The sequence below is a fragment of the Mytilus edulis genome, chromosome 1 (assembly GCF_963676685.1).
Source record: "Mytilus edulis chromosome 1, xbMytEdul2.2, whole genome shotgun sequence".
In the NCBI taxonomy this organism is placed as follows: domain Eukaryota; kingdom Metazoa; phylum Mollusca; class Bivalvia; order Mytilida; family Mytilidae; genus Mytilus; species Mytilus edulis.
Window position 1 is genome coordinate 90,298,756 of NC_092344.1, and position 27,808 is coordinate 90,326,563.

The 27,808-nt window shown below is 31.8% G+C and overlaps 1 protein-coding gene across 1 annotated transcript; it reads right to left on the bottom strand.

Annotated features, from left to right (window-relative positions):
- Positions 1-1,907: 1,907 nt before the first annotated feature.
- Positions 1,908-26,015, bottom strand: LOC139494331 (uncharacterized). The gene is made up of 5 exons (XM_071282501.1): positions 25,681-26,015; positions 9,524-9,683; positions 8,310-8,458; positions 5,483-5,618; positions 1,908-4,131 (listed from the first exon to the last, which is right to left on the bottom strand). The coding sequence occupies exons 1-5, from the start codon at positions 25,718-25,720 to the stop codon at positions 3,906-3,908; spliced, it is 711 nt and encodes a 236-aa protein (XP_071138602.1). The 5' UTR covers positions 25,721-26,015; the 3' UTR covers positions 1,908-3,905.
- Between the last annotated feature and the right edge of the window lie 1,793 nt (positions 26,016-27,808).

The following is a 27,808-nucleotide window of genomic DNA, read 5'->3' on the forward strand; positions in this document are numbered from 1 at the left end:
CTATTGCTTTCAATTTGTACTTTTCCTTGTGAAGGGAAGTAACTCCTTTCAAAATATATAATTTTAGAATTCAGTGCCTTCTAAAGGTGGTGTTATAAGATGTTTAAATTGTTTTTATACAAAAAAAGCAGATATTGTTCATTGTTTCAGACATTCATTGTTGTGATTTTCATTTCAAGAGCTTGGCTTTTATATTTGATTATCATTATTCCTCTTCTATATTAAAAAAAAAAGTCATTAAATTGGACATAGCTTTATATTTAGCTGGAAACTTATACATCAGTATACAATGGAGCAACATGATAACTTTTGTGTATGGGAAGTTTTGAAAATCATTACAACATTACATAAAATAGACCAGTTTTGAGTCAGTTCCTATATGAAGATTCATTTTAACACATTTGTGTATACCAGTATGTGAATTCATATAAAAAATAAGATCATAAAGTATTTTTTAATTTTTTATGAATATCCATACAAAATGGATCCTCAAATTATGATGCATTATATATATAAGGTAATAGAAGTTTTGGGGATAAATTTTGTATAAAATGAAGAAAAAATGTACTACCACTGGCTTGAAATGCATATTTTCTAGGCCTCAACGCTACTTTTGAGAGCAAAACGAACATAGTTGGCTAAGAATTAACTTTCTCTTTATCCTTTATTTATTTAGTTTTAAAAAAAATGTATCAAAGGGACTGACTTAAAACTAACTATTGCTTATTGGAACAGGAAAAGAAATATTCTTTCTTAGTGCTTCTTTATTTCTCAACTATTTATAATCATTTCTCATGGAAAAATGGATTCAGGAAATCAGACAATAAAAATAAATTATCAAATAAATGATTTTGATTTTCTTGTTTATGTTTCTTGCCTTTAGTTATATAATTAATAACATTTTCCCCTCTGCTGGTTTCACTATCCATAGTTTTCAAGATAAAAGACAATTATTTACGTTTTTCCCCTATGTTCTATATAAGTTCAGATCTCAGTGACTGAGTGGTCTAAGTAGTTCATATACAGTGATTACAAGCCTGAAATTTCTTAAGGTTGTGTGTTCGAACCCTGCTTGTAGCAAGATGTGTTTGATCCCTATCTTGATTGACAAGGATTGTCAATGTTCTTGCAAAAGGTCAGTGGGACTCTTTTGGGACAACAACTTCTCATCAATAAAAAATATTAGCCACGAAAAGGTCTAGGTAACTGAAAGTAGCATAAAGCACAACAAACAATCTTGTTTATGTCAAGGTTCAAATAAAAATTTGATAACTTTTAAACAAATTGAATATGATTAGTGTTTATATATATCCACAGAATGACTGGGTTTCTTCCTATTGATGTAGGTAATTAATGATTAGGTTCAGCAAAAAGCATATCATTCTTGAAAGTTTTATATAATATGTTAAGCATGCTATGTGAATAAATAAGTAAGACTTAAATCGGTATGTCTGCTGAAAAAACAACATTGATTATATTCAATGAGACATCAACTCAACAACACAATGTAAATATTCAAAAGAAATCTTGTATTGTCGTCCTGAACATGCATGAAACATTTGCCACTGAACATTAAGCAACCAACAATCAATCAATCATATTGTATTGTACAACAGACAATTAAAAAAAAAACACTCAACCCTCCCTTTTTATTTCAATCAGTGGGCAGTCACCATGAACAGATGCAGCCATTTTGAGAAGGTAGGGTTTCCAACCATGGAATGTTCACATAATTATTTTTTTTTTGGAAAAAAGGGGGGGTTTCCATCCTTTGGGGGGGGGGGGGACACCTTAGATTTGCCAATGGTTACACAGAGTAATTCACACACACACTTACATTAAACAAGGACTCAATTGTACAATGTACTGGTATTGCAGACTTGAACAGTTGCCAGGAAGTTGAACAATTTACCAAGTGTGAATAATTTATTTTAGTAAAACTACTTGGTCAATATTTCAATGGGATCATCATGTAATGATTAATCATTCCAGTTTAATATGCATGTCAAAACACAATATTATTACATACAAAAATATATGTACAACTAATTACAAAACAAAAAAATATATAAAAATTATTTACAAACTTATTTTGTACAATCATTATAAAACATGCAAATAAATACATATAGTTTGACCTACGTCGAGGTTACTGAAAAGTAGATATTTTTTTAAGTCTAAAAACGGAAAACAACCCATCTCGCAGACCATTTAGCAATAAGTACTATGCAAAATCGCTAAAAATATCTTGGGGAAAGTGTTTAATAGTGATTTTTTTTTCAGCCGACCGTGCAAGGGCTGTATAGCCAGTCAAGGTCGTTAAAAACTTCCATTTGTTGAATATGGATTTCAAACATCATCATATACATGGTTGTTGTACAAAACACTACTTCTGTGGAGTTTTCAGTCCTGATTTAAGAACAACAAATTTTGATTCAATGGAAAATATGTAGTTGAATACAACATTTCATTATTGATGTGACATCAAAACCATGAAAATTGGTACACCATAATGAGTATTACATACCCATACACTATATTGATAATCTTGTACAATATCAGTTCATTGCACTTTTAATTCAAAATAGTTGTGACATGTTTATTTGTCATTAGGAAATGGGATTTCCAAGTTTATAGATTGTTACATAATTGTAATTCTGTCTGTTCAGTCTGTTATTTGATGACTTTACCAGTCAACATTTCTCTGATAAATCAATTAAAAACAACATTGCAAAATTGCTATACATGCAATATTCACAATTTCCTATGCTGATACAAAGTAGCTGTATTTATATTAGCATGGAATTCATGGCATTTGGAAGATTATTTCAATATTTATCTGTTCGTAACTATGCCTCACTTATGAATTATTCTTGATAGCAACAGCTTTTCATGGTGATGGATCAAAGTAAATGCATGCATTTATATATATATTGCTTTAAAAAACTTGAAACGTAGCATGAATCTTCATAGATTTGAAAATCTAGGTCCCTCCAAAAAAGTCCAAAAAAAAAATTCCTTCAATAACTTACATACTGTAGATTCACTTGTTTTTCCTGGGTACAATTCACCGTACAAATGTATCAATTTTCGTGGATTTAGGAAATCTTGAATTTTTCATTGATATTTGATTTTGTGGTTTTGCAAATATCTGCATATAAAGCATATAGAAAATCAGTAATTTGTTGAACATATAAATTTGTGATTCACCTGTACCCATGAAAAACCCATGAAAATTGGTATCAAATGTATAAAAATGAATCCACTGTACTTTAGTTATACAATAAAGATGTATTTTGATGTATTATATGGCACGAAAATTGGAACTAGATATATTTTGCAAGTATAAAAAAAAATCATTTTAAATTTTGATAGTATTATTTGTATGTAATATTTCCTGAACTCACAATAATAAATCTCATATTAGTGGCCATTGTTTAACCGTCACATGAATAAAGGCACCTTCCACAACGGAATAACTCTGGCTGGAAAGAGCATCGTCTAAGCAATTACTAAGTCACAAAAGATTTATCAATCAGCAAATAAATAGTAATACATAAGCAATCAACAGTTGACCGGGACCATGTTATGAAAATATCCCCTTGAATACTATTTACAATCTATTAAATAAATACATACAAAAAGGCATTTAAAGTTATATAAGTTAACAAAAAAACATAAACACAATCACAAAAATCATGGAATGTTTATAAACTACCATAGGTCACACAGTTCTTACTACACGACTGAAATAATTCAATGTTTTGTCTTGCATGTTTTTCATCTAAAACAGTGTTGATAATTTTGAACACAATTTTATCTTTTTTCCCAGAATTCCTTCTGCTTCATTTAGATAGTTTTCAATATTGATGATTTAAACCATGTTCTTCATTGGAATTTTATTTTTATTTAAGAATGACTTTTATAAACAATAGTATGAATGTAGTCCAGATACTGGCTGTGAGACATTGTGAATTGTCTTTGGGTCCTGTTTGTGAATATTTCCTTTGTCTGGGCTCACATGATGGTGGGGTTTGGCCTATGGTAATGGTTTCTATGAACTCTGCTGCTGCAAGACCACAGTTCTCAAATACATAATTCTCCAAACAACTCATGGCTATTTTATTAAACCTGAAAGTAAACAGTAGGTAAGATATTGACCAGGTATACAAATAACAAATATAACATAAACACATGCATTTATATATTGGTACATATGGATGTCTTTTGGGTTTGTACATGCCAATTGGTTACTTCCTAATTATTCAAAATCTCCTTTTGTAAAAAAAAAAAACCAACAATAATTTTACTACATTTAAAGATCAATATAAACTTTGGTATTCACTTCACATATTTAAACAGTAGAGGACAATTTTTTGTTCTTTCTATGGAAAATGGTGGATGGGGTACAGTGGGGGCTCAGAAATATTTTTTTAAAAATTGGAATGGCTTTATAAAACTTATTTCATCAGAGGTAAAATGTATAAGAGAGATGACAAGGATGTAAATACTTAAAAGTTGTGGTACTGCCTTCAATAATGAACAAAACCTATAATGTAAAGGCCCTGGAATGGTATGTGAAACAATTCATAAAGGGGAAACATACAGTAAGATTTCAGCTAACAAAAAATGAGTCAATCAGTAACCACAGACTACAACTGTATTACATGTTCCTTGATTGTCGTATGAATAATGTCCGATGTTGAATACATTTGTGAGCCATAAACCCTATCCCTTACATGGGTCAGTTACGAAATAGCATACCAATACTTAGAAACAGCAAGACAATGAATGCTCCTCTTTGAATCTACTTATGGTGATTTTACGACAACATTCAGAAAATTTCTTTTTGATCCTTTGAATTAATTTGCTCAAACAAATGAAATTTCCTTCTATTTGTTTTTACTTTCGAAAGCTTGAATTAAAAGTCTTTATTTCTTTTCAAAGGAAATAGGTAACGCAAAATGTTCCTCTCGTTTTAGTATCTATTTCAGTCTCATATTTACATCATGTAATGGGAAGGCATTTACGGATCCAAGGAGGGGGTCCCGGTGGTTGGAACAGACAGACACACTTTGTTTGTGTATCCTAATCATCTTTAGTCATACACGCATAATATTGCGTCTTTCTCGTTATTCCTACTGTGTGTATACAACTTAAATCTAACAGCCAGAAGCTTCCTCACCATTTCCCTTCACATTGATAACTTAACCTACTGACAATTAGCATGTATAATAACATTAGTTTAACCTAACGACACTATGATTTGCTTGTTTAAGTACATTACACGTAGGATTTCCTCCTAATATCGTTACATTGATAGTTTAACCTACCGACAATTAGCTTGTTTAAGTACATCATGCGTAAAATTTTCTCCTAATATCGTTACATTGATGGCTTAATCTACAAACAATTAGCTTTTATAAGTACATCATACGTAGGAATTCCTCCTAATATCGTTACCGTTGATAGTTGTACATACCGACAATTTGCTTGTATAAGTACATCATATGTAGGATTTCCTTGTAATATCGTCAGGTATCTCACAGTTTCGCCACGACTGCAGTTTGTTACCATTTCATGCTGATTAGATATACATTCTGCATTTTGTTCATAAACTAAAACATAAATAAAAATTGTTGAAATATTTTTTTAAATGCCAATAACAACATGACTGACAAGTATGCCACTGTGAAGTTTTAAACCAGAAATGCTGCAGCCTTTCTCACATATTTTATGTTAGATATATGTACATTGTAAAAACGAGTATTTAATTGACATTGGTGACATTATGATAAAGAACAAAACTAAAAGCATTATTTTCTTTGATTTGAGTCAAGGCATTCTGCCATCGTAGTTTTATACTATTCAAGTGTTCGGTTTTACTTATTTGAACAGTACCTTTTTTTATCTGGTGTATTTGAAATATTTCCATCTGAGCGTTATCATAAATTAGACTGAAGCAAACATTTTCACGGACTACTTTAAAAGGTTTGATACCTTTCCAAAGTGGCTTAAATTGGGCTTCATGATGTCAAGAAATATTATGATGATAATTCAATAAATCTTAATTTATCTATAGTTTAATGAACTATCTCTTAAACTATAAAATGATTATATGTAATAACATATAAATATTTCAAGATCTCTTTCTTAAATATAGTGTTCATTCGTGTCTTTTTGTTCTGTGACTCTGCGTGTCCTGTGACTCTCCGCCCACATACGTTTAGTAGCTAGGTCAATATTTTAAATCCCCATATAATATATTTTCCTGAATTTATAAGATAAATCTTACTAATTATGGATCAGAGTTGAACAATTTCAGTAAAATAAAAAAGAAATTATGATTTTTAATCGGCCAGATCATAGTCGATGTTGGTCAGGTCACACAACCGCAAGCTTTCAATACGTTTTTTTTTTCTATATTTTTCTTATATGATGTGCGAAATGTTCTGAATTGTCATTATTTCAAATTTGAGAGGATAATTCTGACAAATGTTATGCATAATTATCATTTTTATTTGGTCCTGTCATTAATTGTCGAGGATTGTCCTGTCATTGACAATGTTAACCAGGTCACATTTCAGCAAGCTTTTTATACCTTTTTCTTATATTTATATATAAAATGGTATAATATTCACATATTTTAAATTTCAGAGAAATAACTGAGAAATAAAAGAGTAATTAGCAATTTCATTTGTTCCGGTCATCGTCGAGGTTGGTCATGTCAGTCAGCGATGGTCATGTCACGTTTTTGAAAGTTTTTGAAAATAAATCAATATTTTTTATAACATAAATGTTTGAAATTTGACATATCATTTTATGTTTCAAATCTGAGATAATTCTTTTGAAAAATAAAAAAAGTTATTAACATTTTTATTTGGTCCTGTCATTGTCGAAGTTGGTCCTGTCATTATCAGAGTTGGTTATGTCACGTTTTCTAAAGTTTTTTAAATATTTTCTATTATTTTTTTCTTAAATCCATTTATCAAATGATGAAATCTTATCATATTTCAAATTTCAGAAAAATATTTTGAGAAATAAAAGAGAAATTAGCAATTTCATCTGGTCCTGTCATTGTCTAGGTTGGTCATGTCAGTCAGCGATGGTCATGTCACGTTTTCGAAAGTTTTTGAAAAAAATCTATATTTTTTTATAACATTTTGGTTTCAAAATATGACATATCATTTTATATTTCAAATCTGAGATAATTCCTTTAAAAAATTAAATTTTTTTTCTAAAATCTATTTATCAAATGATGAAATCTTATTATATTTCAAATTTGAGATCAATCCTTTGAGAAACGAAAAAGTTATTAGCATTTTTTATTTGGTCCTGTCATTCGGTCCAGTCATTAGTGTAACCCTTATAAAAACGAAAAACAGAATGCATTACAAATATGAAAGATCTAGCAAACTTTCAAACCACATGATTGTGAATTGATTTTTCCCAAAATCTGACTTTAATCTTCAAAGTTCAGATAACATATGCCAGTATTTTATCTTTTTCTACATTATCAATCAGATTCTGCAGTGAAAGATTTCACGTAAAAAAAAATACCGTTTATCATCAAGTTAAATATACAATTCCTTGTTTGAGTGTTGTTAATTTTCTGGTAGAATTTTTGTGTCGTAAATTAATACGCCATATCCCTTTTTGAAATTCTACCCATTGCACACAGCCAGGGCAACATTCCTCACCCCTCAATATATATACCTTTCTAGTGTTGGCCAAAATTTCAATTCTTTCTTCCGATAGAGCTACTTTGAAAAAAAATACCTTATTGATTCAAGTAACGGTAAAACTGTTCTTGTTCTGATCGTTGTATCAATCAAATTTACAACAAATAAAACACAAGAACAAAAGAACAATTTTAATATCAACTAATTGGCTGACTTTTGATTTCTTTACTGGCAAATATTTCAACCAAGTTTAGGAAGGTAACAAACCAATTTATACAATAAGAAGGGGAAAACCTGGATGAAGGGTGAGAAATTCCAACTAATGCTGGAATATGAAGGCATGTTGCATGGGACAGACATTTTGCCTTGCAACTGACCATATCAATACATCAACAGTTGTTTCAAGAGTTATTTGGCGTGCACTGGACACAATGCATAGTTTTAGAATCGATATACGTAATATAATAAAAGAACTATTCCAATTTGATCCGCCCAAAGACTTACTCTCATTTTTTTTTTTGAATTATGATTATAGCACCCAATACATGGTTCTTATGCTGGCAAACAAGACATACTCCGTAAAACATGTAAAGTTTAACAAGTTCATAGAAATAGAAGATAACTCACTATTTAAAGAGGCACAGAAATATCGAACTGTTTCTATAATTTTGTCTTTGTCAAATAATCTTTGTAATAATTGTTCCCTGTCTGTAGTTCCTTGACATTGGTCCAAGAAATCTTGCATACATACAGCAGAGCTCTCTAATTTCTTTGATCTGTAAAATAAAAGCTGTATGATGATAATAGATTGAAATATTGTATCGATTGTTTAGGGCGAGTTCTCGGTATGTTTCTAGTGATTGATTCCATGGTGTAAATTATAGATAAGTTAGTGCACAAGTTTAATCAATAAAAAACGGTATTTTTTCACGTGAAAACTTTCACTGCAGAAACTGTTGAATGATAATGAAGAAAAAGATTAAATACTGGCATATATTATCTGAACTGTGAAGATTAAAGTAAGATTTGGGAAAAATCAATTCACAATTATGTGGTTGTTAAATGTTTGCTAGATCTTTCATATTTGTTATACATTGCGTTTTTCGTTTTTATAACGCTGAGTTGGAAATATTTCAAATACATCTATTTAAAGTTATCTGTTCAGATAGATAAAACCAAAATACTTGATAGTATACAACTATTCCCAATTAAAATTAAAACATGTATGGTTATACTCCCACCTAAGTGCATAATGTTTTTCGGTCTGTGAGTCCATTCGTTCGTTCGTTCGTCAGTCTGTCTGTCCCGCTTCAGGTTACAGTTTTCGGTCAACTTATTTTTTGATGATGTAGAAGTCTAATCAACTTGAAACTTAGTACACATGTTTTTTTTTTATATGATCGTTCTAATTTTGATTGCCAAATTAAAATTTTGGTCCCAATTTAACGGTCCATTAAACACACAAAATGATAATGTATTATCGACAAATTATTGTGTATTGACAAAATAAGTCTCAAATTGCAAGCACTGTACAAATAGATAAGTTCGTGTGGTTACAGATGCCCGATGGTGTCAAAACCGATTGGTAAACACCCTGATTATATCGATTTGACTAAACAGTCCCATACTAACACCCCTTTTATTTATAAAAATGAATAAGAAAACTGGCGATTTACATTGTTTTTTAGGGTTTTCAATGGCACCTTTAAAGTTTCTCCTGAAGGACATCTCTATTTTGACAGTATAGGTTGCTATTTATTTTGTTTTAGTATTTATGAACCTTTAAAATATTTTATGTTCATGCAAATATGAAGTATGACCAATTTAACCTTGTGACTTACTGACACGAATCTTTAGACATCTCAATGCTAGTTTTCAAAGCATTTGGCGGAGTAGCATCATTTGGAGGTCCAAGGCCAAAGTTTGGTAATGAGGATTTAATACATAACTGTATTCTGTGTTCTGCATCTCGTGGACATTCTAATAGTACTAACGATATCACTGCAACAAAAGAAATGTTTTGATACAGATTTGAAAAATAATTTGGAGCGTGATAAAAAATAATCTAATTAAAACTACAAGTCTTCAGATGAATTAGATTCAGACTCTGAGAATTGGTTAAGAAATCTGTATAAAATGTTTCCTTGTTTAACGGTGACAAGAAATAGGTTACTATATAGCACAGCAGACATAGTTTTATAGTAATTTTTATAGTCAGTTTGACTACGTTTTTGGTCAAAGTTTAGTAGGGTTAGAGGGCAGACAGAACTTGGATGAAAAAAATTAAATAGAAATCCGTTTTTATTTTACCTACAACTTTGTTAGGAATCCTCTAATCAGATTTGATGTTTTCAATCTATTTTAACTACAAAGGCTCATGGTAAAACAAAGTTGAAAGCCAGAATTACTAAGACCAGACAAATGAAATAGTATCCAACAGTTTACAAACCTAGTTGAGAACAGAGATGTGATTCAGAATATAACATCAAAACACTTCAATGGCAAAGATCAAAGAATTTTGTATCAGTCGTCTAGATTTTTTTGAGGCGCATTCTGAATTTTGCTTTGTCTACCGTGAACCATTTCTTCATTGATTATTAAGATCTTTTTCTGAGGAAGAAATTTAATTTTGTGGGGGATAGAAAACATCTGTTTCGATTCCTCTGCATGCACCCTGTAGAAAGAAGTCATATTCCGGTTAAAAAATGTTATGCATTCATTCTCAGTGAGTAGAATCGCCTACAATAGTCAATGGTCCAACGAAACTTAAAACAACTATCAAAATCTTCGATTGTGTCAACATACAACTTTGAAAAGGTTTTAAATGACAGCATATTTGAGATTTTTATTAAAATGTTGATGATGTTGTTAATATTGCTTGGGTTGTATCAGTGCCTACTGTTGTATATATATAATAGTAAAGTGACATGCTTCTAAATGAACTTATGGGACAATAGCAATGACATTGTGTTCGACCAACAATAACAGAAAATAGACCTGCTTAAGGTAGATACATGGTATACCGCCATCTTGGATTGTACAATCACAGTAAAAAATCGGTCTAGTTATTTGACTTAATCTGCAAATTTGAAGACAGATTTGCAATTGTAAGATTAGACTCTTTAATAATAAAAAGAAAACTTGGTAATTTATTGTATAATTCAAAATATTTAAACAAATATAATTGTTTTTGCTTTTAGAATCATATTTTTCAAATGAGCTATTTAAGGAAAGATAACTCTTTTAGTAAAAAAATTATACTGGACTGATAGGGAAATTTTTTCTTTTTACTTATAGCAAGAAAACAAGTTCGGTGACACCATTTTTTTCTTTTTAATTTCTTAAAATATATTACGAAAACTGTCTTTTCACAATTTATTTCAAAATTCTATCTCAAAGATTTTTTTTTATGCACAAAAATGTGTTTTTCCATAAACAATCTAACCAAATTTAGGCAAATTTCAACGACTCATAGCTTAAAAAATAGCATGGTGACCCATACTTTTTATTATATTTTTGAAAAGAGCATATATATGTAAAATCTTCATTTTGGCTAAGTGTAAGAAAATTCTGTCTCAAAAAGTATTTACTTATGATCTACCTTAATGTTGCTATTATAGTCATGAAGCAACGCACGCAAAACAGCTCATCTTCTGATAACTATATCAGTAAAGTGTTGTGTCATGTATAGAGAATTAACATCTGCATATATTGTATTGTACACATTGATATAAGGTATCAAACAGCATCACAGATGTATATGTTATTGCGTGCACCTAACAGATGGTGATATAGTATGTCATTATTACTATCAAGATGTTTATTAATCGCTTCAAAGAAATTTTTTATTCCTGTAGAAAGTTGTCCGTCAAATGTCATTACATTTTTCAATTATTATACATTAAATACTATCAGCAGAGTGAATGCTGAAAATAAAGCAAGTGTTCATTGTTTCAAAATAAGAACCAGTCTTCGTAACGGCAATATGGAGAAAACGCGACTAATCGTAGATATGTTAGGAATTAACAGACTTGTGAACCAACAAGGCACTATTGGAAAGACAAATCAAGCGGATTTGCAATTTCTCTTTTTAAAATGTAGACATTACGAGAAATTAGAACGAAAAAACTTAAGATTTGATCTTTCAATAAATGAAAATGCATCATTGATATTTTTAAAATAGCAACTCAGGGAAAGTTCTAATATTAACTGCATAATTTATAAGTGATTGCCATACAATACGAGATGGCACTTAGCTGAAGCGAACATTTGATTAAATCACTATATTTTATTGTACTATAACATATCACTTTATAAGATAATATAAGCTTAATAATTCATCCATTTTGATTATTGTAATGTTACAACTGTATTAATTGCCATCAATAAAACATTTATTGTAAACATGTTCAATAAGATTATTTTTTCTTGTTTCTGTTTATCTATAGGATAACTGTATCTGAGAAAGCATGATACGAAATTAAACACCGCCGAAGTGTATAGTTTTGTGTCCGTCTGTCGGTCACTTGAACTCCCTACGTCTAAGCTAGGCCAAGGTCATTGTTACCAAAGATGAACCTAAATATATGTAGAATTGAGAACGGAAATGGGAAATGTGTCAAAGAAACAAAAACCTGATCAAAGAGCAGACCACTTCCGAAGGCCACCAATGGGTCTTAAATACAGCGAGAAAATGAAAATGTTCAGGAAAGTGTTAAACCAGACAATTATTTGTGATATATACTACCTAACTATGATATATGGTAATCTTGGATAAGAGGAGGATCCCTATTAATGTTTTGGTCATTACGTCTAAGGTCAAGGTTATATTTACTGAAATTATGCAGAAATGTTGTTTCCGGATGCAAAATCTAATATTTATTTTTTCATTAATGAGATGTAGACCTAAATTGATTATGAGAACACTTCATCTAAGGGCAGTATCATGTATACTGGTAGTTATTACTAATTGTGCAGGACAGTGGTTTATATAGGGCTAAAAGTAGATTTATCATAGATATCATCAAAGTCTAAAATCATTTCATCCGTTTAATGTTTTCTAGTTGCTATTGTTGGGTAGTTTGATTATGATAAAGACGTGTCTGCCTATGGACATTAGAAAACAACAATTAAAGTTATATTTGGAAATTCATTTACGCATTACATAATTAACCAATATTTATATAGCACGTGTTTTAAATAAAAGGGTTGAAGGTAAGAGGAAACACTTTATCTGTTACGGTACGAAATAAGAATGAAAGTGTTGTTGCCATCACATGCATATTAATTGTAATGAAATAAATATAAGATTTCAAAGTTACCAGAAGGAAATTTGTCAAAAAGACATAGGAAGTACTTTTGGTACGAAGTGTTTAAATCTTTGCGGTGACATCCTTTCTCTCCATCAAATGACCGTGTTGTTGCTATGATATTTTTTTTTTATTCAAAACCCAACCCCAACTGCGTATTACCAAACGAAATTATAATTAAGCATCCGCACTTGACTTTTCAAGAGGAGTGGTACATATTCAATATTTAATTGATTTCTCGAGTTACCGAAAATGCGGTTTCTATACATATTATTCGCCTTACATTATTTATATTGTTTATAGAAGTCCGACTTTATGGTACCAACGCCTCTATTATCTGTTTGAGCATGTTTAACCCACCACATTCGGAAGTCATGATGACTTGTCTGTCACAAGTCAGGAGCCTGTAATCAAGTGGTTGCCGATTGTTGTTGTATATTTGTTTTGCGTTTAGTTTATGGTACATAATTCAGGCCGTATATTATGGCAAGCCGTTCTCGTCAAAACTATGTTTAAACCATTTTTCGAAAAATTTACACACTGAGAATTACAACAAAGCACACTGAGATTTAAAAACTTCAAAACGCACACTGAGAATTGAAAATTACACACTGAGAATTGAAAATTACACACTGAGAATTACAAATTACACACTGAGATTTCATAAAGACGCACTGAGATTACAAAATTGAAAAACGCACACTGAGAATTGAAAATTACACACTGAGAATTGAAAATTACACACTGAGAATTAAAAATTACACACTGAGATTTAAAAAAGACACACTGAGAATAAATAAACTGAAAACACACACTGAGAATTTGAAATTACACACTGAGAATTTAAAATTACACACTGAGAATTTAAAATTACACACTGAGATTTGTGCGCACTTTTTATGCGCACATATCTAATTAGCATACTTAATCTGAATCTATTACAAGCTTAAAACAACAAGGGGACAGAACTCGTTAGTCCTTCGATTTGGTTCCAAATTATTAATAAAAAAAAACTTTAGAAATACAAGAACAAGAAAAATACCCACTTACTCTTATTACAAAATGTAACCAAATGGTGAAAAACTTTATTAAAATTATAAGAAAACATTGGAACAATCTGCAAAAGAATGCAGTGAAATGTTTACTCAAGTGTCTATTATAGCATATAAACGTAACAAAAATATAAAAGATTAACAGCTACATCGGGGAAACAGTTGGAAGACTTTTGAAAAGGGACCCACGGTTTTAAGTAAAAAAAATCATCCCGATACACTGGTAGTAATGATCTGAATTATAAGCAACAAACTTATGAATATGAGCAATGTTAAGTCTTGAAATTTATTACGAATGTTGGTTGAAGGAATCGCATTTCATTACAGTGACAAGAGTTCTTGAGATCAAGATATTAATCTGTTGAATTATTCATCTCATGAATATTCATTAGTAACTTGCATATTAATCTCAGTGTGTATTTTTTAAATCTCAGTGTGTAATTGACAATTCTCAGTGTGTGTTTTTCAATTTATTTCATCTCAGTGTGTCTTTTTAAAATCTCAGTGTGTAATTTTGAATTCTCAGTGTGTGTTTTTTATTTTTTTAAATCTCAGTGTGTAATTTCGATTTCTCAGTGTGTTATTTTAGGTTTTTAAATCTCAGTGTGTATTTTTTTTTCGAAAAAAGGGTTTAAACATAGTTTTGACGAGAACGGCTTGCCATAGTATATCTATATGTTTTCTGTTTTTATACATTTTGTCATGTCTGGATTTTATATAGCTTGTTATGCGGTAATGGTTTTGAAGCAATGCTTATTGTTTAACTATATATAACATCTACGTCATTTGATCGCTGGTGAATAATTGTCTCATTGGCGACCATACCATATCTTCTTATTTTTATAAATATATTTCACAAATGAGGACGTAGATCTAGTAATAGCAAAAACTCAAATATGCAACTGTCATAGCTTTATTGTATGAGAGCATGGTATTGTCTAACTGGTAGATTATCTCGGAGTTACGGGTTGATCCGGAATATTGTGATACAAAGTTACGTGTTACAAAGTTTTAAACATATTGCGGTTGTATATATTTCAATTTTTAGTAGTATGCGGGTTTGTGGTTATTCATTCACATTTATATTATAAACAACTGAACACATGAAAGCTTACTGAAGTACAATATTACGCAACCACAAATAATTAGGAACTATTTAAAGGTTTTATCACATTGCAAATACGTTTTTATCTTTTTGTCATCTGTTACTGTGATTATCGCAATGCAAAAAACACACACATCAATAAAACTAGCTATACATACAGATTGGTAAATTATGCAATGTATCAACTGTAAACGACCAAACACTTCTACTATTCTATAAAATATTTTGACCGTTCGGCAAATAAGAGAATGACACAAGACAGAAACCTCGCCTGTGTATGTCTCTGTTATTATCTTAAATTTTAATTAGGAATTTGGTGATCTTTGCATGGTATTCAACTTGTTAGATTTAGTCAAGACTTATCTCTATGTCTTAGATTACAGAGATTCGCCTTTTTAACTCGTTTTGTTTTTTACCAATTAAACTTTAGTTTTGACATTGTGATATATTTTCTAAGCATGTCAGATTTTTTAGCATCGATAGATGCACTGAATGACAATCATTTGTTGCATCAGTTTTAAGAGATGTTTATTTCGATCTTTTACAATATACGGTGGTGTTTAACGACCTTGACTGGCTATACAGCCCTCGCACGGTCGGCTCGGTGCCCGAAGGCGTTTGGTGAGCTTTATCATAATTTGATGCCATGGGTCAGGAACAAGTAGTGGAGGTCGCAATATGTAGGCCGCCATCTTGGTTTTGGTGAGTTGTTTTTGGTTTTTTGACTATTTTGATGTTGGTTTACTTCACAACGGCTGCTTTCAGGGCCAGTTTGGTCAGCTTGGCAGCCCGCTAGCCTCGATGATGGAGTACTGGTAGATTATCTCGGACGTAGTTCGAAAGATGACAGGAAGCATTATCAGGACCAAAGCCGTGAGGCAGTGAAATGAAGGTCGTATCACCCAACAGCCTAGGATACAGCCCTCGGACGTTAATCGGCATAACACTCCCCATGATACAATGGTTTTGGAGTGCATGTTAACGCGGGTACGCCAACTACTACGTCTATCTGTACGGCATGGATTGGTTTCTGTCATCTTAAGTAGTAAGTCGTTGATATCTAACTGTAAACCCTCACCGAAGATAGCAGGTAAAGGAGAGCTGGCCCCGCACGTCCGTTCAGCTGTAATGACTGAGACGTGACTGAATTGGATCTTTTACATGCATCGATTGTCGGATTATATATCTAGCATCCACTACCTGCATCAATCGACAAAGAAGTAGCACACTAATCCACTAAAATTAATACACACCCGTTTTAAAAATGTCCGGAGATATCTAATAAAATCCACAAAATCATAGCTTCGTATTCATAGTTCGTATTTTTGAACATGTAACCGAATCATGAATATACATTGAATATCTAAACCAGGTGCTCTGCAGGGCGCAGCTTTATACGACCGCAGAGGCCGAACCCTGAACAGTTGGGGCAAGTATGGACACAACATCCAAGCTTGATACAGCTCTGAATTTGGATTGTGATAAAACTTTTGACATCATATGAGTTTCTGACACAAAACAAATGTCAATTTCTTACAAATCTATTGCAAAATATTGTGCAGTCAAAGATTTCTTCTTCAAACTTGGAATTTGAGAAATTTGGAAAAAAATAAATTGAAAACTACTACCCCCCCCCCCTTTTTTTTGCAATTAGTCAAAAACCTGACATTTCTTTATACATAATTTACAAGTAGTGTAAAGGAGGTTAATCTGAACATACCCAACATTGCATGTTAAATGTTTTTGAATTACCTCCCTTACACTGCTTTTAACTGATGTCTTAATTGTCCATTGACCAGAAAAACCTAGTTTTCCCTTTTTTTACCCCTATTTCCAAAAAATTTTAAGCTGTAATCCCCCAAAGTCAAAAATAGCCATCCCTTTATGGTATGGAACCTTGCAGTATAATTTCAGAGAGATGTAAACACTTAAACACAAGTTATAGACTGGAAACTACAAAAATGTTTATTTCGGCCCCTTTTTTTGGCCCGAAATTCCTAACCTTCCTCTTGCGGTAGTGAACCTTTTTATAAAATTTCATAGAGATCCATTCATTTAAACTAAAGTTATTGTCCGGACACCAAATGTGTCTTTAGACGACGCAGACGACGACGACATCATACCATTATACGAACGCAAATTTTTTTTGCGGTCGTTTAAAAAGTAAACATGTAAATTAGAAGGTCAACACCTATGTATAAGCTTAAATAAGACTTTTGAATTAAGTTAATGGATAGAAATAAAAGTGAATAAATCAGTTTTTAAAGTACATCATACACTTTCAATATAAAATTTCCGCGAGGTTTCATCAGTTTCAAATTATGACCATGTTAGAGGGCCATATCTCCCAAAAAAGTACGTGCCAACAAATTAAGAATATACTTTTGTTGTATACCTTAGAGGTTTCCTGTTATAGAGTGTTATATAAGGAGAATTAACGTTTCTATTACAATTTGATAAATGAAGATGTTTCATTTCTGCTAAGGGGGTCTCATTGGGGGTTCCGATCCCGGATCCCGCTTACTGTTTTGTCAGATTCCCGTATCCCGATTACACTATGTACGTAAGCAATTCTCGTTCTTTTGTAATTTCCTGGGTCCCGCTAGACCTCATTTCCCGTTTTCACGACACAATAATTTTACTTTCACGTGTCACGCTTACAAAAAAACGACAATCCCGCGTCACGCTTAGACCCCAATGACACCCACTATAAACATGTCGCTATATAAAGAGATCTTAAATACCAGAAGTCGGTAGAAATAGATGGAGTTTTTTTAAAACTATAAATCGGTATATGTCAAGATTTTCTACTTGAAGATTGTACATAAAGACTCTTCGTACTACAATTTTATTATAGAGAACGAAAACAGTCACTCACTGCAAATTTTGCCCCGAGTTTCTTTATAATGCGCTAGAAAATATAAGGATCAAAATCTTCGTTTTCATACCTGCATGTATTATTCGAGCGCCGCTTGTTATTAAATGGTTATTTAGAGCTATCTTATTATTGGTGTGGAAATGAATTGTCAGACCCCTTTACAAACTTTTATTTAGACTCTTTTCTTGTTTATATTTTTGCTTTGAATCATAGTTTACAAGGGGCAATTAACCCTGTCTTATGATCATAGGTGAAAATCCTCTCTCCTGTTTATTTCTATAAAAATTTATTGAAATGTATATCATACATATACAAAAAAAGTTGACTTATCTGTCTAGACTTTCTTTGAAATCAATTGATTCGTGGTTTTAATCTTACAACGATTATTTCCCTATCAAAACAATATCCTTTGCACTAGCCACGTGGCCTACATGACTAACATGCAGTTTTATTGTGAATCATATAACACATTGCACCTTGTTAAGTCATGGTCAATTTCAAATTTAATTTACAATTTAAATTCCAACACTGCAATTTACTGACACTTGTTTTGTGTGGTTTTCAAGGTACGAAAGGTCATGTTTAGTTATAATTGTTAGATCTAAAATAAAAAAAATAATAAAAGAGTTGCAATTTTGTTTCATTGTTAACCGATTTAATCGGGTAAAGAGTTACAAAAAATCGGTCGACTATACTAAATATCTTTCCTAGCTTAATATGGTTGTTCGAAAGCTAGCATTTTCCTTTTTTTTATTCCGACTTAAAATTTCCTTTCTGATTTTTTTAATTCTCTAAACCAACCTATACCTTTATTTTTTTATTGCGTTCGAGTTTTCAAAGACCGTAAAACACCGATTCGTAAAACACAACTTACCCGTAGAAATGTTAGAAATGTACTAGTTATTGTTCCCAAGTATTGTCATATGGCAAGAAAATCCTTTCTAGGATCTTGGCTGACAACGGTGGGAAAGGGGGTGGGGGGGGGGGGGGTGATAACACATGCAGCGTGTGTAAACCGATAAAAAAACACATTCAACTTCAAAAAGTCGCCTAGTTTTACATAGAGATGACCGTGAGGGCATTCCGATGTTTTGCTATCGCCTAGATTTGCACACGTAACTTTTGTTTTGGGTTTGTAACCGATCTATAAACGTGATAAATACGTGGATATTAACTAGTGCAAATTAACATTCCTTATCGTTTGTTATAAATACATCTTTTCAATGAATTCTGATCAAAATATTTTTGTTTAGAACATAAATTAATAATATTAAAATGTTTTGTCGTTAGATATATATGTATATGTATACATAAGTAAAAACTCATTTATTATATCTATGCACACGTACCAAAAAATTGTGATAAAGGATGCGGAAGAATATCTCACGAACGTTTTGCGACAATCCCGGCAAGGACCGGTAACTGTTAACAGTGTTCTTGCGGGAAAATATGAATGGCTGCTCATATCCAATCTTTTAGAAAAATCGAATTTTTACAGAAGATTGTCCACCATGCACTTGCACTGCACTATTATTAGAATAAAAGCAAGAATGATATACAAATGGATGAAAATTATATATACATGTAACTGTTATATTAATATAATATATAACAACAAACTATAATAGTTATGACGGTGAGGTTGAATTTTCTGTTATTTATTTATCATCCACGCACGAACTTGTCTCAGAATATATATATAGAGCCCAGGTGGTCGTGTGGTCTAGCGGGACGGCTGCAGTGCAGGCGATTTGGTGTCACGATATCACAGTAGCATGGGTTCGAATCCCGGCAAGGGAAGAACCAAAAATTTGCGAAAGCAAATTTACAGATCTAACATTGTTGGGTTGATGTTTAGACGAGTTGTATATATATATATATATATATATATATATATATATATATATATATATATATATATATATATATATATATTTAATATTCATTCAGGGACAAATAAATTGTAAAACCGTAGGCGTGATATATGCGATTAATTGTACAAAATGTGAAAAAGTTATATATGTAGGACAAACGGGTGATACACTATATCAACGAATGCTATTGAACTTTTCAAAAATACGAACAAAGAAAACAGAAGATCCAGTAGCCAACCATTTCATTCAGACCAATCATTCAATAACAAATTTAAAAGTTACCGCCATAGAAAGAGTATTTGGGACAGAAACTTACAGAAAAACTAAAGAAGCCTTTTGGATAAAAAAATTAAAAACTCTAGAACCTGAAGGACTCAACACAATGTATGAACGATGATAAATATATTTATATTGAAAAAGCGAATAACGCGGCAAATGAACGTCATAAAAGTTATTATAACGTAATGTATCCAAGTGATGTAATTGTTGTTTCAATGTTGTAATTTATTCCAATGAAGAAGGCCGTAATGGCCGAAACGTATGGGAATTTGTGTTATAGTTTTTATTATATATATATATATATATATATATGTACATTAACCTCAGTTTCGGGTATAGAGATGTGATTTGTTTCCGTGACAAGTGCTTTTGACCATATAAAAGAACCTGCTCATTACTTCAGTACTTTGATTTAAAATCGACAAGACTAGATCCGAATGCTAGTTTCATTTCAAACGATTTTGATTCTTAAAAAATATTTTGGGGCATTTAATCAATTATAATGACCGTATAACATTTATCTTCTATGCTAGAACAAGACATTTTACCAATTTCCTTTACGGTACATTGAGGAAGTTCTGACTTTCTTCCAAAATTAACGATAAAAATTATACTTGAAGCGATCATTTAATGGAAAATAATTATTTTCCGTGTGCTCTGGACACATTGACCTAAAATGTTATTCATAAAAAAAATATAACATGCAATGAATGTTTATGTTTGTTTGATAATGGGATTCAAAGTTATTTATTTATCAATGGAATGCTGTGTAATAGTAAACGGATTTGTATAACCTGTTTACAAGAAGAACATACGTTTTTGTCCTCTTAACGAAAAGAGAGATGACGGGTAAACGTGAATGAGAAAGAATCGTAAGAACTAAATTTAGATGTTAGTAGTACTTTCAATCATATTACTCTGTATCTGTGCCAGTGAGCTGACATATGGTGTATCATTAAAGTGAATACCTCAGACTACATAGATATTACTAATATTCATTATAAATGCATTTATGACAACAATCTTATAACCTCAACCGAAATTCCGCTGCATCTATTGAAGTATTCTTGCTATGCGGTATGGACTGTGCTCATTGTTTATGGCCGTGAGGTTACCTATAGTTGTTAATTTCTGTGTCATTTTGGTCTCTTGTGGAGAGTTGTCTCATTGGCAATCATACAACATCTTCATTTTTATATTAAACATGTTAAAATGGAAGCGGCAAGGCGTCTCTGCTAAGATACACACCCTGGCATTTAAAAAATATGCTAAACCCTACTACATAGGTCTAACAAAAAAGCACTTCACTGGCAGCGTCGTGTATGTTAATCATGACAAACGGTATGTTTCACGATTGTTATAATGCACCCAAGACACTCGTATAATAATTAAAATGCAGTTGTTAAAAGAGTAAACATGTAACAGATAATTGATAAATTAACAATTATGAATATCCAAATAATGCACTTGTGAAAGATCATCAAAGTAAATCAAGTGCACATGCAATTCGTTTTTACCTTTATGCAATTTGCGCAAGGGGACCAAACAAGTATCATTTGTGCAACACTGTATTAGATATTTGACCTGAATTTTATGAACATGCAAAGAAAACTAACCCTTGCAAATGATCATGTTCCATTTGAAACATACGCAACCAGATAGAAAAATCTCTCTTTAGTTCCAGGTAGTATTTTCTTACAGATTAAATGCAAAACCCAGTGACCAACATTTCACAATAAAACCGATATCTATACTACTATAACAGAGAACTAGAAAAAAAAATATATGTAATATCATCGTTTATTCTTGAAAAAATAGGAAGACATGAAATGCAGGTCATGGTCACTAGAATGCTATCTAGCAGTGTTTTTATATACAATATCACTGATTATATCGACATTATCAGAAACTGTTACCAACTGGTCAAGAGTACAAAATACAGTACATGCGTGACAGTTGGAATGGGAGTACCTTCATGACGAATTACGGTAAAAATTTCCAAATGATGTTAACAGTATTTTTTTGTCTGATGATAAAACGCACACTTTTTTTAAAATGTTAAAAAAAAAATGCCTGATTTTCACAAATCACTTTCATTTTTTTCAAAAAATGACGGTAACGATAATCATCTGAGACCTCTGACGAATCACGGTAAAATTTTAACCAATTTAAAGCTAACGGTTGCCGAAAATTACCGTTTGACGCCTGACGGTAAGGGCATTACTACCCTCATGCATATGTCGCATTTCTCGACATCCTTGAGCTGAAAAATAGCTAATCCAAAAATGTGAACATTATATCTTTATCATGTTCATTCAAGCTGATGGTTTGACCATGATACACGCTGCTTTTTTTTTCTTTCTCATTAATGACTACACAACATATACAAAGTTTTGGTGTAGTGTCAAGTCGTATGACTATGAAATTTTCGGTCGCTTTAGCTGATGGTTATACTTGTTATAGATAAATACAATTTGCTGTGGTATGAGCTGATGGTTTTATTCGATATTAACTATAAGAGTGTTCTGTAGCGTCTAGATGTTAGCTGATGGTTATACTTGTTATAGATAAATACAATTTGCTGTGGTATGAGCTGATGGTTTTATTCGATATTAACTATAAGAGTGTTCTGTAGCGTCTAGATGTTTGTTTTACTCGTTATTGGCAATTTAATCTTGATCTAGCGTTAAGCTGTTAAATTTACTCACCATTGACATACGCATTTTGCTGTCACGTTAAGCTGTTGCTTTTTCGCAAAAATGACGTATAAAATTGCTGTAGCGTCAAACTGTTGGATTCAATTACAATATTGAAGTTATGAAACTTTGCTGTAGCGACAAGCGTTTATTTTAAGCGTTATTGACTATGAAATTTTGCTGTAGTCAATCGTGTGTTTTAAGCGTTATTGGATATGATATTTTACTGTAGGGACAAGCTTTGTTTTCACTCGTTATTGGCAATGACATTTTGCTACAGTGTCAAGTTGTTGGTTTTACTCGCGTACAAACTTGGTGTATGAGTTTAAACGCTTTAGACTGAATTGTTACATGAATTGATAGGTAAGAATTACAATTGCGTTGATCTTCCTTTGACGTTTTTTTTTTATTATTTGTTCTTAAGCAGCAGGTTTGGTATTCTTAGATATAAAGACATTATTTTCAACTTTTGTCTTATATTGTGGTTTCTATTCATGCTTAGCCACCAGACAAAAAACATTTCTATGGTCTATATAGTTTCCCTTTAAACAGTGTCAACACAAATTGCGCGGATTAGTTTACCGGTAAGTACGTTATATATTTGATGCATAATTATTATGAAAAGTCAGGAGGCAATTGTCTCCATGTAAAGGTCCTAGAGTCAGACAACTTAATTTGTTGTCCTGCATATACAATTCTCTAATCAATAAAACGCAATCCAATACCAATATCATAATAAATAGTTAATCGTATGTCTAGTTTAATTCCATTATTTCATAAACTTCGTTATTTACAGAAATATGTTATACTAGAAATCTATGGGGTTTATGTTCCGGTAATTAACTACAGGAACGATCAGGTTATCATCTGGCTCTTTAATGTTTTTAATATAATGATCTTTGGTTTTTGGGTGCAAACTTGTGGAAAACATTTTGATTGCATGTAGAACATAGTTTGAGTGAATTTTAATATGAAATGGGCTAATTGATACCAATCACTTTAATCGCGGTTTGGCGGTTTAATCTTTAGATCTGTAAGTAAAGAGTATTGAATGTTCTTTATAAAAGTTAGATGGTATCAGAGAAGACACTTGAATAAATATAAGTGGTAAAAGATACAACAAATACAATTGTTTTTCATATCCTTTTCTCTGTTAAATAAAAGCCACAATAATGATTCAACATTTCAAGTGCTAGTGTTTTTAAAACAGCCAAGCCTTAGGTAAATTCATCCTTGCTATGCAACTGGAAAAATTTCGTTGAGTTCCCACTGTTGTCAACACTATCATATTCAATATTGGATTATTTTCTTTCTAATATCTTACTACACGAGCAAAAAGAAATGTTTTAGAATTGCCTTTGAAAAGAGAAGAGTTTTAAGTCTTCAGAACTATCCATGTCATCTACCATATTCAAAGAGAATGATATGCAAAGATGTAAATGTTCTTGGTGTACTGGTCAGATAATACCGAAGGATAATTTAACCAACATACAGCCCATTAATTGTTAGTTCTGGACAAAAAAGTTGAAGAAAAACAATATATGCACTGATCATAATGCCCTGCAACCTTATAAATAAAATTTTGGCGTAGAAACCAGTTCTGTGACTTCTGGTTCAAACTTCATAAATACATCTCGAGATTAGTGTTATCAATACTATAGTAGTTGTTTTCTTCGTGATAAAATGTATGTCAAGGCTAATTGCATCTAAACTTTCTGATTTTATCTTGGAGGATTTAAAGTACTCAATGTTTTTTGAACCAGTCGAGTATAGATTTGACCTTAAGATGGTTTTATTACAGTGATAGATTCGTGTTTTACAGCACTTAAAGAAAGGCTAAAGGAACAATACTAGTCCTAAGACTGGAATTTTGTGATCTAGAGGATCATGATAGGAATAATCTTTATGAAAAGGTGACCGAATAAACAAATGAGAAATACACACACCACAAAAAAAAATAACACATGCTGAGAGTTAAGTTTCATTCAAACGTAATATAAACTACGGTCACTACAGAGCTTGGTCTCCTTAACCTATCTAATACATCATATAAATAAGGATTAACTTCCTCGTTTAATCGTCTAATGTTTCTTTTCCAATTTTCAAAAATAAAAAGTTTGACAGTGTCTGTCATTATGTTTGCATATGTATACACATAACGAGATGTGGTATGATTGCAAATTAGACAACTATCCATAAGGGCCCAAATAACGTGAATGTGCTGAGCAACCTTAGCTAGGTCACCGTACAACCTTCATCAAGAAGTATAAAAACCAATATTATATAAAAAGCTAATCAGACGACATCAAATCGAAAACATAACTTGCATTGGGTATGCAGAACCATGTCTCACATGATCTGTGTATAATGTATAAGTCATTGGCTGCACCCATTATATATCTTATCCATCCAAAGTCAGATGCATGAATATCTATACAACAATTGGGAATAGTCGAAATCCGGACAAAGAAAAACAGAAAAATACATTGTATTGGTTTAAAAACTATAAATCATTGTCTTATTTATAAATAACACTCGAAGATTACTTACGACCGGAATGCATTTTGGTCATACATCGAAGATTGTATCCACTGATTTAAAACCATAGATGTAATACCCATATCTACATCTATGTTTAAAACTATGTGACAGAGACGGAACCATAAAAGATCATAAAAGGCTTTTGAAAATTGTAATACACATATAATCAATAATTCAGCACGTGTTATGACAAAATATATATTGATTTATGCGATCAGACGAGGCTAAAGACACATTATTAAATAAAAAGGTTGACTAACTTACCGGTATATAGAATAATCACAGCATACACGTGTGGAATCATGATCACTGAAGAACACCTAAGTAATTGGTGAAGACTTTATAACAATACTGGTGACTCATTCATACATCCTCAGTATTAAACGTACTTCAGATGTTCGTCAGTAAAAAACGCACAGAAATAGTTTGTATACTATGGTTGGTTACATCTTTATAATGATTGTAATCGATATGGGATAGTTAAATATCCTAAAAATAATAAATATTGACAATGTTAAAACTGCATACTAGCTATATGTATATGTGCATTTTATGATATAATGACGAATGCCTTTATTCAAACAGGTATTTAAAAACTTAACTGTTATATAATATGGATTTATGACAGATACTTTTTGCCACAGGGAAGGAATCTGGGACAAGAAACAGTCAGAATATTTAAACCTGGAAAATATTTTTGTTGTGTGAAGGAAGGAAGGAATGGGTTGAGGTCTGAGGAATGAAGTAATAATGTTTTGCGATATTTTGTGTCGACGGCAGATTTTCATATAAAAAAAATCTTGAGATATACTGTTAAGGTATTTCTATGCTTGTTTTTATTTTGTTTTATCTCTTATGTGACTGTCCCAATCAAAGAATGTCTTGGGTCTACAATCTGTCGATATCTGTAACTTGGCATTGCATAAGGTCATGTATTTCTCTGGCTATCGCTGACTTCTTTACACTAAATCCATGGGATGTTGGATGTGTACGGATTGATAGTTTACTCTTAGTTGCATGATTTTTTTATTAGTTGTTAGTGGCTTTGAACTAGCTGTCAGATAACTGCGAGTACTCTCAGATCTGTTCATTGTGTCTTTTTGTGTCGGGATGTATAAGTACCGGGCCACGTCCACTTGTATATTTGTCCATCTGATGAGTTAAGCCATTTTCAATTGATTTTTATAGTTCGTTCTTATGTTGTACTGTTATACCACTGTCCCAGGTTAGGGGGAGGGTTGGGATCCCGCTAACATGTTAAACCCCGCCACATTATTTATGTATGTGCCTGTCCCAAGTCAGGATCCTGTAATTCAGTGGTTGTCGTTTTTTTATGTGTTACATATTTGTTTTTCGTTCTTTTTTTGACATAAATAAGGCCGTTAGTTTTCTCGTTTGAATTGTTTTACATTGTCTTATCGGGGCCTTTTATAGCTGACTATGCGGTATGGGCTTTGCTCATTGTTGAAGGCCGTACGGTGACCTATAGTTGTTTTAAAATGTCTGTCATTTTGGTCTTTTGTGGATAGTTGTCTCATTGGCAATAATACCACATCTTCTTTTTTATATTTGCACAAGTGTTTATTTTTTTATATATTTGTTAAAAATCATATAGATATAGGAAGATGTGGTATGAGTGCCAATGAGACAACTATCCACAAAAGACCAAAATGACAGACATTTTAAAACAACTATAGCTCCATCCAAGTCATTATATATATCAGGGTGTTTTTTTTCAGTTAAGATGTTTTACTTTTTTGCATTCCAGAGGCTTTTATATCATACAAGGTTCGAGATTCTTTCTTTGGTATGTGTTTACAACGTTGTCATTTTGACTTTGGTAACACTAAAAAATACATCTAGCCTCGGTTAATCTATTAATACAATACATGTATATAGGTAATAAAACAGATCTCTGATGTTTATCAAAAGTATTCTTTAATAAACAATTACTATAACGTGTCTTTTAATTTGTTTGAGTCCGGGCAAAATGGACACTGTATTATATCATGAGGTGTTGATAACTGTTTTTCTGTCGATTGATAGTTTTTAGAAACGACGGATAGACGAAAATGGTTCAGATTGGCCCGTTGGCTCAAGTGAGCTGAAAAGAGACATGAAGATTTTTGTCATGAAATACTATGGAAAAACAATTAGAAATAGAGAAATCAATCGACATTATATAAGACTGGAGGTCTTACTTCAAGTCGCATTCCCGACTTGTCCTGCAACAACATTTAGGAACAATTAGACTATCATATATCATTATCATTTTTATAGACCTTCCGATGGAAACCTATTAGATTGAACACATTATAATCATTTGTGCGCATTTAGATGTAATAATAAATTGGCAAATTTCAATGTTTTCAGAAAGTCTTTAAACTCTTTC

What these genes read in the sequence shown, in the direction of transcription:
- LOC139494331 (XM_071282501.1), bottom strand. Translation starts at nt 25,720, where the DNA reads ATGATTCCACACGTGTATGCTGTGATTATTCTATATACCG. An exon ending in TGTGATTATTCTATATACCG is followed by an intron (nt 9,684 to 25,680) that starts GTAAGTTAGTCA and finishes CTTTTGTTGCAG; the next exon opens with TGATATCGTTAGTACTATTA. An exon ending in ATGTCTAAAGATTCGTGTCA is followed by an intron (nt 8,459 to 9,523) that starts GTAAGTCACAAG and finishes TTTATTTTACAG; the next exon opens with ATCAAAGAAATTAGAGAGCT.